General features: G+C 40.4%; 1 protein-coding gene across 4 annotated transcripts in view; it reads left to right on the plus strand.

The window, feature by feature from the left end:
* Nucleotides 1–12,213, plus strand: part of Fam193a (family with sequence similarity 193 member A) — a 122,046-nt gene that overhangs the window by 38,071 nt on the left and 71,762 nt on the right. For all 4 annotated transcript variants that reach the window (XM_021210542.2, XM_021210541.2, XM_029545517.1 and 1 more), the window contains exon 2: nucleotides 3,925–4,167. In XM_021210542.2, the coding sequence (XP_021066201.1) occupies nucleotides 3,943–4,167 (225 nt within the window). In that variant the 5' untranslated portion in view covers nucleotides 3,925–3,942. The remainder of the gene's footprint in view (nucleotides 1–3,924; nucleotides 4,168–12,213) is intronic.

Genomic DNA, 12,213 nt, shown 5'->3' on the forward strand with positions numbered 1-12,213 from the left:
AAGTGTGATGGTGTTTTTAATCCCAGCACTCAGGAGGCAAAAGTAGGTGGGTGATTCTTTGTGTGTTTGAGGCCAACCTGGTCTGCATAGAAAGATCCTATCCAGGAAAAATGAAAGCAAACACAAAAGGTGGAATTTAAAATTATTTTAAACTAAAGGAGAGTTAAAAACACATCAAAATTGGTTAAGTATGGCTAAATTAGAGCACAGATGGAAATATATATGGCTAACAACCTGGATTATATAAGAGGAAGAGCTTTAATGACCTAAGTTTCTACCTTAGCAAAGTGGAAAATGTAGTCATTTTTTGGAGATCCATATTCTGGTTTCTCTGGTTGGATAGCAAGTGCTTATACATTTGAGCCATCTCCTTAGTCCTTAGTTCTGTGACTTTCCAGTCATTTGTACTCATGGTGCCCAATAATATATGTAACTGCACTCCATCTTCCAGAGTCTTACTCTGGAATACAAACTTTACATTAGATGTTATAGCTCATGAGAACAACATTCAAGCTGACCTTTGGTTCTTTCCCTCGCCAAACTTACCGGTCTTTTGAGATTATCCTATGGTATTTAGTCATTTATCCTTGAGGCCCCTGTGGGTCCCACCTTGCTCTTCTCTATTGTTCCTACAAGTATAAGCTACCTCTTCTTCACTCAGAATTGCCTGTAGCAACATGTCTATGTCATTGTCCATAGAGTTTATTTTCGTACAGTAAGATTTCTTTTTAAGATGGATATTGGGTCATGTCTTCTCTTGTGTGAGAACTAGAAACTTAGTGACGTGTCTTTTCTGACTGTGCCCACCTGCTGCAGAAGCTTTAGATACTTGCCTGTGTTTGTGCTAGCATAGGCATATTCAGATGTGTGTGCTCCTCTTCCAGCACGCTTTGTCTCTCTTTCAGGTCTACAAAGAGTTTCCTTTGGGTCTCTGCTTTGTTTTGTTTTGTTTGTTTTTTCTGCATTTCACTCTTGGTAGTTCAAACCTGTAGTCTCAGCTACTTGGGGGACTGAGGTAGAGGGGCTGACAGAGCCCAGAATTTTGAGGCCAGTTTGAGTAATACAGAAAGATACTATCTCCAAAACAAAATCTGGGCAATGGTGGCACATACCATTAATCCCAGCACTTGGGAGGCAGAGGCAGGTGGATTTCTGAGTTCGAGGCCAGCCTGGTCTACAGAGTGAATTCCAGAACAGCCAGGGCTATACAGAGAAACCCTGTCGTGGAAAACAAAACAGAACCCCAAAACAAAAACAAAGGCTAAGTACCTACAGCCTGTGGCTCTGAGCTTACCTGTTCAATGCCTTTTAGAAGAACAGGGCCTCTGTTCTTTGCATTTTATTATTATTATTATTATTATTGTGGTTGTTGTTGTTGTTGTTTTTGGTTTTTTGAGACAGGGTTTCTATGTGTAGCCCTGGCTGTCCTAGAATTCACTCTGTAGACCAGGCTGGCCTCAAACTCAGAAATCCGCCTGCCTCTGCCTCCCAAGTGCTGGGACTAAAGGTGTGTGCTACCACCACCTGGTGTTTGCATTTTATTCTTGTCTCTCCTAAAAGATGGGCCAGAGTAGAGATTTTTGTATAGATGTGTCTTTTTTAGAGCTATTCCTGACCTATCTTGTCTCAGGCCTCACTTCTGGCTCATCAGCTCTCTTATATTTCCCCAGCTCTTCTTTCTTCTGCTCCTGTTCTCTTTGTGATTGCTCTCCTACAGTTAAGCAGGTGACATCTCTGCAAGTATTTCCTGACAGAGGCCTTCATTGCAACCTGAATGAAGGAGCATTCTTTCAGCACCAGTACTCTGTCAGTTGCTCCTAAGATATATTTTTACTAACATCTTTTTTTTTTTTTTTTTGGTTTTTTGGTTTTTTGAGACAGGGTTTCTCTGTATAGCCCTGGCTGTCCTGGAACTCACTCTGTAGACCAGGCTGGCCTCGAACTCACAAATCCGCTTGCCTCTGCCTCCTGAGTGCTGGGATTAAAGGCGTGCGCCACCACGCCCGGCCTAACATCTTTTTTTATTTGTTCATTTGGTTTTAAGAAAGGATCTAGCCCAGGCTGGCCAAGAACATTTCTGCCTTAGTATTGTAGCTAGTAGTCTAAACTCTGATAATCTGTGTTTTTGCTTTAGTAAGGTTATTAGCTCTTCCAGACAGTGAATAAGTAAAAACTTACTACTGTGCCCTGGTGCCTAGGTACATGGTAGGCTCCTAGTGAGTACAGGTTGAGCATCTCTGATCCAAAAAGTCCAAGATTTGAAATACTACCAAGTCTAGACCATGTCAGGTATCAACATGAGACTAATTGGCAAAGTTTCATCACTAGATCCCATGTAATGGTTGCAGTCACAGTACTGATGCACTTAAAATATAGATGGAGTGACCCTGGCTTCTGTCTGTGTAAGTTTCATCTGAAACAGAAAAATTTTCATAGTAATAAATTTTGGACCCACCCCAAAATTATTTTAATATATATTCAAACATCCTAGAATCTGAATAAAGCTAAAATCTTAAAGTTCTTTTGGACCCATGTATTTGGTGGTGAATGAGTGGGTGTCTCTTGTCAGTTTTGGATGTCATATTACATTTCTGGCCTGGCTTTTGGTACACTTGTGCCCAGCATGTGCATGTATAGCCTGTGACCACTGATCTGACAGTTATGGTTATTCTGTCTGTGACAAGAAAAAGACGGGCTTAAGTGAGGCAAGTTTTGAAATTCTCATGATGTTGACATCCCAGGGCTCTTTGTATGGAAAAAGATGAATACTCTTGTACTGTTTTGTTTGTTTGTTCTTTGGTGGAAATCTGGGCAGGGGAGTTCATAGGCTATACTGGAGACTCTCCTCACCCTGTCACACACTGGAATAGTGTTATGGGTATAATGGGTTCATACTGTTTCAGCTATTATCAGAGCATGTAAATGTGAAAGACTTTCCTTCACTCATTAATTATTTATTCAGCCCCAGATTTTAGCCCCAGTGCCTCTGTAGCCTGGGGCCCACTTGGTAGCTCTGGTGGTTGTGGCTCAGTTGTGTGTGTTAGTGTGCATTCACAGTCTGGTTGATGATCGGCTAAGAAGAGACATGCAAGTAAGGGAAGATCTGAGGAGCTGGCTTGGCAAAGACAGCTGACCACTAGAGAAGAATGAGATATTCTTCCTTTTCATCTGATGGCTGTGATAGGAGAGGCTGAAGAGGGGTCTGCTGTCTTCCTTTGCTGGGTGTTGATGACTGGGTGTCAGCCAGCTCCTGCAAGGTCACACCTGCCTGAGTGGACGGTAGTGCTATAGGAGAACTCATTTTAGTTATCTGCTTTGAGTTAAAGAAAGCCTTGTTCCTTGCTTGGTGGTCTTGGTATTGTAAGTCTGTTTCCAAACCTAAGACCCTTAGCTTTTTTGTGCATTCCAAAGGATCTTTTACTTTAGGCTTCCTCTATTCCCACATTTACCCCATAGTTTTGAAAAAGCAGCTGTTGAAATTAGGCAGTGAATTCAGCATTATGTCTGGGAATTTGGGTCTTGGATATGCAGCTTCTATACCCAACAGATTGTTTTCTGGAGTTTAGGCCATGGATGGCCCTCTTCAGAGATACTTCTAAGCCAGAGCTGCTGCCTTGTTGCAAGACCTTGTGTGCAGATGCATCTGGTATGATGTTTCAGGCCTAGTTGAGATCTGAAGATCCATGCTGATGAGTTTTCCTGGCCAAAGTAATGCAAAAGTCTAGGTGAAGGGGGAAGTGCTTCTTTAAGGTGTTCTTATTTTATTTAAAATATCCAGTTTCTAGAGTATGAGGTTCAGCTTCATATGTTTTCTAGTTAGTATTTTTCTATATAAATATACATATGTATAATTTATATATATATATATATCAATCTTGGCTTCCTGGCTCAGGTTTTGAACATAGAATTTTTTTTCTATTCCAGACTCCTTTTAGTTTTGGCATGAATCATAGGACACCACCCTACCCTGCTGGGGATTATTGTCTTCTATGCAGAAGTGAACGGAAAGACTCTTCATTCTTAGAGAGTGGAGTTAAGACTGCGAGCAAACTGGCCCTTTCCATGGCTCCCAAGGGCAACAGCGTGCTGCACCTGCCGCTGTGGGTATGCCCAGACTGCCGGAGAACTGTGGAGAAGGAAGAGAGGCACAGCGGTCTTGACCAGCCGGTGAGTGGCTGCAGCTTCAGTGGGCTTCTTGCTTCTCTCTTGTGGGTGGTGGGCTAACTGGCAATGAAAGGATTTCCGTCTGTCATCAGAATGCTTCCTTCCACACTATCTTTTGACCTGTGCCAACAGGGATGTCTCTCCTGACCTTTGCTGGCCACACCAGCAGTTGGTGGAGAATATCTGCTTCCTTATCTGCACAGTCAGCATGTTGGCCACTAGGTTGTTACATTCTGGCTTTTCCATCTGACCCCAGGATTTCTTTAGTGATAAAGTTTCCTGAAAAGCTAGTAAAACATTCATGTGTTTAGTTCTAGACAATCCTGTGTACTGGTAAATATCTGAAAATTATTTCTGTAACACACTTTGGAAGCCTGACCTTCCGTACCCCTTGATTCCAGGCCTTCCCTTACTGGAGACTATTAGGTTTGATCTAATCCTTGACACAGCTTAAGTCTTAGTGGCCACTGTTCCCGTTAGGCTTTCTTATCTCTTTATTTGTATTCTAGAAGATGGCTTTTTCAACCATTCCTATATTCAAGGCTCTTTTCTTCCCTTTTATTAATCTATTTTTCTTCTTTCCTTTTGGCAGCTGAATGCAAAAAGTTGTTTTCTGAGTGACTTCTCTTCTGATCTTTTGCTTCTTATGGCCAGTAACAGGCAACAATTCCTGTCTTCTGCTTTCAGATTAGTCCCAGTGGAGTTTTGAGAAGGATTTGGCTGTAGTATGGATGGCTCTCCTCCTCCAAGGCCTAGTCCTCTTCGTCATTGGCCATTCAGCTGGCTGAAGACAACCCCAGCTTCAATGCCAGTGTTGGTGGCAAAGTTTTATTAACTAAGTCTGGGCTTTCAGTGCTGCTCAGACTAGAAGTTAGTGTTTCTCTCAGCCCCTTCTCATACACCCTGTTTCCTGCTTCGTCTCTCTTACCTAGCTCTATCTCTGACGGAATACTTCCCTTACACATGTGTCTTTTCTACTGTAGTATAAACTCTGTGAGCACAGTTATTTTTGTGTATGTTTTAACAAAGAACAGTTAGCATGACATATCTGGTACTCATTTGCATTAAATAGTAATTGAATGAATAAGCAAAGGAATGAAGAAAAGCTCCTGTAATCTCTTTACCAAAGATTCAGAGCATAATTAGTCTGAAATTTTCTTTTCATATTTTTTTCTTTCAGTTTCATATAAGTATATATTAAATTTTGATCATTGCCCCTTCCTCCAGTAAACTTCCTTTATTCTTTCCCTCTTGCTCCAAAAACCTTCACAAGTGCCCTCCTACTTTTGTGGGTTTTTTTTTTTTTCTTCTTTTTATGAGCCAGGGGTTTGATTAGGGTTATTGGCTTGAGTGTTGGAAGTGGGGCTTATTTATAGGAGCCTAGGTTACTTCACAGAGGCTTTTCCAGTGAAGAAAATGATCCCCATCCCAGAAACCATTAAAAGTAGCTCTTCAGGGATAGATGAAGCCTCGTGAGCCCTCTCCAATCCACCTGTGCAGGTACCCCTTTTCATATTCACCCTCCCCCATTCTATATATGTATTTCTCCTTTTAAAATTGTGTGTGTGTGTGTGCGCGTGCGTGTGCATGCACACACGTTTATGTACACATGCATGTGTATTCATGGGCCTTTGGGTTGTTTCCATATTTGGATTGCTTTGGGAAAAACGCCAAGTTTTTGTACAAGTCAACCTGGATGTCCTTTCTCCATGTTGCTGCCCTGGTCTGGCATCTGTGGTCAGGGAGTGTTGTGGATTGCTGTTTGTATTTTCTGTTCCCACAAGAGGGTGAGGGAGCAGAGAATACAAGCAGCATTCCACAACAAGGGAGGATGTCTTTTTTGAGCCCTCTTGAATTGTAGCGTCCTTTGGAGCTCATGAAATGAGTTGTCTCTGTTTTGGGGAACTGGTGTTTCCATTTCTTCCTTAACCATTGTTCTTGCTTATGTTCCCCCCATTCTGCTTGGTTAAATGTCAGGCAGTGATTGGAGAGCATGTGTCTGATGCTGTTGTCCATTAGTGACTTTGGGAGGCTGAATACATATACTTACTCATTTTGGGGGTACCAAACAATACCTTGCCTCACACTGGAGAGGCTGAGAAGTTCAGTAGTTGTTCTATCCACAGGCTGAATATCTCCACAGTCTCAGTTTGTTGCTGTAGTCCTAGAGAATTCCTGGAGAGCTGCTGATCTTCCGATAGTGCTGGAATCCTGAGTAAATGGTTCTATTACTGGTAAAGAAACAGATCACTTAAAATCTCTTATTCTCTATGTATTTTTGTCCTTTTCTTTTTTTAAAAAAAATGAATGTTTCCAGTTTTGTTTACATGGCTTCAGGATGTATGACTGAGCCATTGAGAGTACAGGCAAGATATTTAAGGTAGGTCTTCCTACTTCAAATAATCTGATTAAGAAAGTTCCTCATAGGAATGCCCAGCAGTTTGTGTTTTAGTTGGTTGGAGATGCAGTCAAGCTGACAATCATGAATAGCTAGCACACTCCAGATAGCATTTCTAACGTACTTACTTACTTACTTACTTAGACAGCGGTTTTCTTTGTATTTCTAGCTGTCGTGGAACTTACTCTGTAGACCAGGTTATCCTTGAACTTAGAGATCTTCTTGTCTCTGTCTCCCAAGTGCTGGGACTAAAGGCATGTGCTCAAAAGGCAACTTTAACATTTTTTCTTTACTACATTTTTTTAATTGTAAGTATGTGTATATCTGTTGGACTCATGCTGTGGTCTGTGAACAACTTATAGGAGTTGACTTGCCATATGGACTCCAACGATTGAACTCAGGTTGTCAGGCTTGGCAACAAGTGCTTTTACTCACTGAGTCATCTCATAGATGCAGCCATCTTACACATTTTAAAGTGTGCTGTCTATTATTGCTGTCTCCAGCCTGGGCATTGTCCAGCTGAGCTCTTCTTTTACTGTGTTGATTTTAATATGACGCTGTATGGTTAGAAATTATGGTATATATTAGTTATTCTGCATTCTGTTAGCAGCATTTGCTAATTCTGATCCATGGTTGAGTTTCATAAATGTTGCATATCTGTTTGACCTAGGTAGAAGGCTCTGTGTGTATCCATTACTATAGCTGTTTCTGAACTGTGAGCCAAAACCTTTTCCACTCTTGATTTATGTATGTGTGCTTAATCTACCAATTTCTGGATGAGATCACTTAAAATCTCTTACTCTCTATGTATTTTTGCCCTTTTCTCTTTTTTTCAATAAATGTTTCCAGTTTTGTTCTATATGGTTTCAGGATATATATTGATTGACTGAGCCTGTTGAAGTTACTTATACATTCTCTTCTTCATTGTGTGGGAGGCTCCTGGAGGCACTTTCTTCCTTAAGGGTGACTTTTCATGCTGATTTGTAACTTTTCTTCCCTCTTTTCACCTTCTCCCCTCCTTTCTATATCCTTTCTTCTCTCTCTGGGTAGTGTGTTTTAGGTTTTCTTGTTGTGCACTCAATAGAAAGGTAGACTTTTGGGGTGTGATAATATACACCTTTAATACCATCACTCTTGAGACCGAGCCTAGTAGCTCTGTCTGAGTTGAAGACCAGCCTGGTCTATATAGTGAAGTAGTCTAGCTAGAGCCACATAGTAAGGCCTTGTCTCATAAAAGGAAGGAAGGAAGGAAGGAAGGAAGGAAGGAAGGAAGGAAGGAAGGAAGGAAGGAAGGAAGGAAAGAAGGAAGGAAAGAAGGAGGGTGGGTGAGCTTATTTGGATTTTCTAACTTTGTTCTTACTGGTGAGTTAGGACTGGTTGCTCCCTGTGGTTGTGGATGTATTTGATGTTGACTCTTAGCACAGAGAAATGAAATGGTGCTCCTTAGCTTAGGTCCTACTGTGGCTCTGATTCTTAGGATCGCGTTCCTGCTGAGCTGTTTGTTGACCACCTTCCGTCCTCTGTTAGTAATAGCACTGAAGCATCAAAATCTAGACACTGTAGTTTGATTTTTTTTTTTAAAGATTTATTTATTTATTATATGTAAGTACACTGTAGCTGTCTTCAGACACTCAGAAAAGGGAGTCAGATCTCATTATGGATGGTTGTGAGCCACCATATTGTTGCTGGATTTGAACTCATGACCTTCGGAAGAGCAGTCGGTGCTCTTACCCACTGAGCCATCTCACCAACCCCTTGATTTTTTTTTTTTTTAATGCTTAAAATTTATAACCATAGCCATATAGTATTCATTCATTGTAATTGAGGTTTGTTGCTGTGTGCTAATCACTTGTATGGATATAATACGTTCGAGCTTCCAAATTTTGCTGTTAAAGATTATTCTTTTAGATCACAGTTATAAATGCTTTTCTCTGTAGATGGATGGAAGGAGTTCCTGAGGTATAAAGTATTTATAAAAACAGCTTGATTGCCTGTAAAATCCAATATTATATTTTCATAAGCAAAAATAATTGAGTGATTAGAGTGGCAAAGTTTGCATCTTTTGTAGCTCTCTTTCTCTGTAAGTTGTCTTCTGTATGCTGGTTCATCTTTTGATCAAAGTGCATGAAAAAATATTGTAGTGGCCTTTTCATTGGTTTTAAGTGCCCTAGCCTTCATCAGACTACAAGATGATTCAGTGAGTAAGAGTTCTCTCTCTCCCTTCAATAAAAATCCTTAAACATGTATTCTCCATAAAAAAAATTCTAAAATCACTGTTACTACTAATAATAAATTCTTTAAAACTGAATTTGTAGTTTGGTATGATGGCACATGTTTTTAAACCCAGTGCTTAAGAGGAAGAAGCAGGCTGCTCTCTGAGTTTAAGGTCATCCTGGTCTAAATAGTGGTTCTAAGCCAACCACAGTTACATAGTAAAATTCCATCTCAAAATAATAAAATAAATACATGAATAATAAAATAAAATTGTATTTGTAAGCAACCTTCCTGTGTGTGTCTGTTTGAGATAGGGTCTTTCTATGTAGTTCTAGTTCTTACTATCTTGGAACTCATTATATAGAATAGGGTGGCCTCTTAACTCTGAGATCCCCCTTTCTCTGTCTCTTGAGTGCTGGAATTAAAGGCATATGCCATCACTTCCAGACTGTAAGCAAACTTGATACATGTTTGACTTCCTACACTCAGCTCTTCCATACTACCCTACCTATCTTGAGCAAAAGGGTTGCCAGCCAGATAGCTGGACTAGCCTTTCACCAGCACTAGCTGGATGTCTTGAAAAAAATGAATGCATTGTAGCCAATTGGTTGTCTGTACAGTCTGAAGGCACAGCTTCAGCCAGTGCTGTTTGAAAAAATTAGGTCAGGAAGGTTAGTTTTCTAGGATCAAACAGACAAGGCATCGTCAGGTTCCAAACCACAGTATTTTGGTTTCAGAGCCTGTGCCCTTAACCACAGTGTGCTCTGTTTTTATGTTGTTTGTAATGATTGGATACCTTTACTAAAATATTTGAAGTGTCTATACCAGAGAGTGGACATATATTGGCTTTTTGGCATTGTATATATAGGAAAGAAACAAAAAAGGGTAAGTTAGTGGGGAAAAAAAACAGAAGTACAGTAGTGAAACACTCTTGGAGTAAGTGTAAAAATACTTCAGAATTTTATACCTGGTACTGTAGTAAAAGTATAAAAATGGTAAAATAAAAGGGACAGAGACTAAAGAGGTAGGCACAAATTAAGGTTATGATTAATATGAGGGTTTTTCCTTAGACTTTTTTGTGTGTATATATACATCCATGTATGTGGAGGTCATAGATTGACATTGTTGGTCTTTTCACCGTATTTTTTGAGAACTTTTTAAATATATGCTCTATGGCACTGTTGTTCTGAATATTTCACATAATAATACTCAAAACATCAGGGCCTCTTGTAGAATCTTGTAGAATCTGAAGCTCATTCATTTGGCTAGAGTGATTGATTGATCAGTGCACCCCAATGCAATCTGTCTCTGCCTCTCCAGGAGTAGGATTACAGGGTGTATCACTGATTTTGGCTTTTTATATTGTGGGGGCCTTGTGTGCAATAGGACTCAGGATCTGAGGCTTACATAGCAAGCACTTTACTGATTAAGCCATTTTCCCTTTTGTCAGAATTCATAATCTTTAATGTGAACCCTAAAGTTTTCTTTCTTTCTTTCTTTCTTTCTTTCTTTCTTTCTTTCTTTCTTTCTTTCTTTCGTTCGTTCGTTCGTTCGTTCGTTCGTTCGTTCTTTCGTTCTTTCGTTCTTTCGTTCTTTCGTTCTTTCGTTCTTTTGTTCCTTCTCTTCTCTTTCCTTTCTTTCCTTTCTTTTCTTTCTTTCTTTCTTTCTTTCTTTCTTTCTTTCTTTCTTTCTTTCTTTCTTTTCTTTCTATCAATCAGTCACTTTGAGAATGCTATATGTGGTTTAAAATAGAGAAGGAACACATAAATCTCTTTTGTCTTTTCATTTATTGTGTAAATTAAATGTTTAAATTTACCCTGAAGTTACGTGGGGAAGTTATCTGATTCTGAAAGGGAGAGAACTTTCTCAACTGGTAGAAAATGATAATCTTGACCTTCACTCATGAACCATTAGGTCAGCTGCTCTGGCTTGGTGTTGGTCTTTTCTTGCGGAGGTACAGTTTTGCCGTTTCAGAACTTGCTTTATTGGATTTGTTTTGCTCTTGACATAGCAGTCTCAGAGTGTTAGTTCATGATGAGCGTGGCGGCAGGCAGGAAAGCAGGGTGCTGAAACAGTACCTAAGAGCTTACATTCTTACCTTCAAGATTGACGCAGAGACTCTAATAGTGGGGTTTTTATGTTTTTTTTTTGTTTTGTTTTTAGTATAACTTAAACCTGACATTGTCCCAAGAAGAGGTAGGTTCTGCTTATCTCACTTGTTCCTTTTGGCCTTTGCTGTTCTCCTTTTGTTGGCAGTTTGAATGTCTACGCTGCATGAGAATGCGTTTGAAGGCTTATCTAGCCCAAACCTCCAAACTCTTCCACATTCCTTATACAAACCAGCTCTGAAGCCTCTGAGTCAGGTTTATCCTATAAATGATCCTGCTTCATCGCTCTAACAAAGTACCCGATAGAAACAGCTTGAGGTCAGCGGTTTATTTGGGTCTACAGCTTGAAGATACAATCTGTCGTTGTGGGTAAAATAGGGTGGCAGAAGCAGTAATCTATGGTGATGGAAGCTTACCATGCATCTTTGTAGAGGCCGGGAAGCTGGTCATTGTAAATTTCACATTGCCTAGTGAATAGAAAATAATCATCATATTTTGAAAAATAGTGTCCAGTTTGGACAGAACATAACCAGGCAGAAGGCACACTAAGGTTAGTGGATGAGCACTATAGACAGAAGAACAAGTACAGTGACACAGAAGCAGAACTTTGTCCCAGACAAGTTGGAAGGCTTTGATAAGAAGCCAGGAATGTATTCCAAAGTGATACAGAAATGAACAGAAGATTTTAGGCAGGGGAGCCCATGAATTCTGTCTGGTTGCTGTTTGAGAGTGGGTAAGGGCAAGTGGAAGCCAGTAGAGAGCCTAGCAGTCCCCAGGTGAGAAGTGACAGGTTACACTGAGTGGCAGGTTGGGGATGTGCTAGTTTGAGGTGAGCATGGATGTGGGCATGAGTCAGCCTTGTACATTAAGTGACTGATCTGCTGCTGTTGAGAAAATCTGGTGATTATCACCAGAAAAAGCCTTGTCTGCCCATTTATCTCTGTGCAGGAATGATGGCAATCATCTGTAGAAGAGAGGATAGGAATAACTGTGGTAGAGGCTATGTCTCATGTCATTATACTTCTCTATTCCAGAGTGGAGGAGGCCCAGGAAGGAGACATTTAGGGTCTAGATTCTTGTTAAACTGACTGGCTTTTTTGGCTAAAAGGTGCTTGCTCTAGGTTACATGTAGCTGAGTCACAATAGCAGGAATACTTGTAGGCTTGATGTCTGACCAACACTAGGTACTTATATCCTCTGGTCTAGGATGCTAACTGGACCCTCTCATTGTTCAGTACCTATTTGTGTGGGTTTTTTGCTGATGACAGCTCCTTCTCCCATGTGGGAGTGACAGTACAGTTCCCTACTGTATCTCTCTTTTTTTTTTTT

Source organism: Mus pahari, chromosome 13 (genome assembly GCF_900095145.1).
Source record: "Mus pahari chromosome 13, PAHARI_EIJ_v1.1, whole genome shotgun sequence".
NCBI classification, from domain to species: Eukaryota; Metazoa; Chordata; class Mammalia; order Rodentia; family Muridae; genus Mus; species Mus pahari.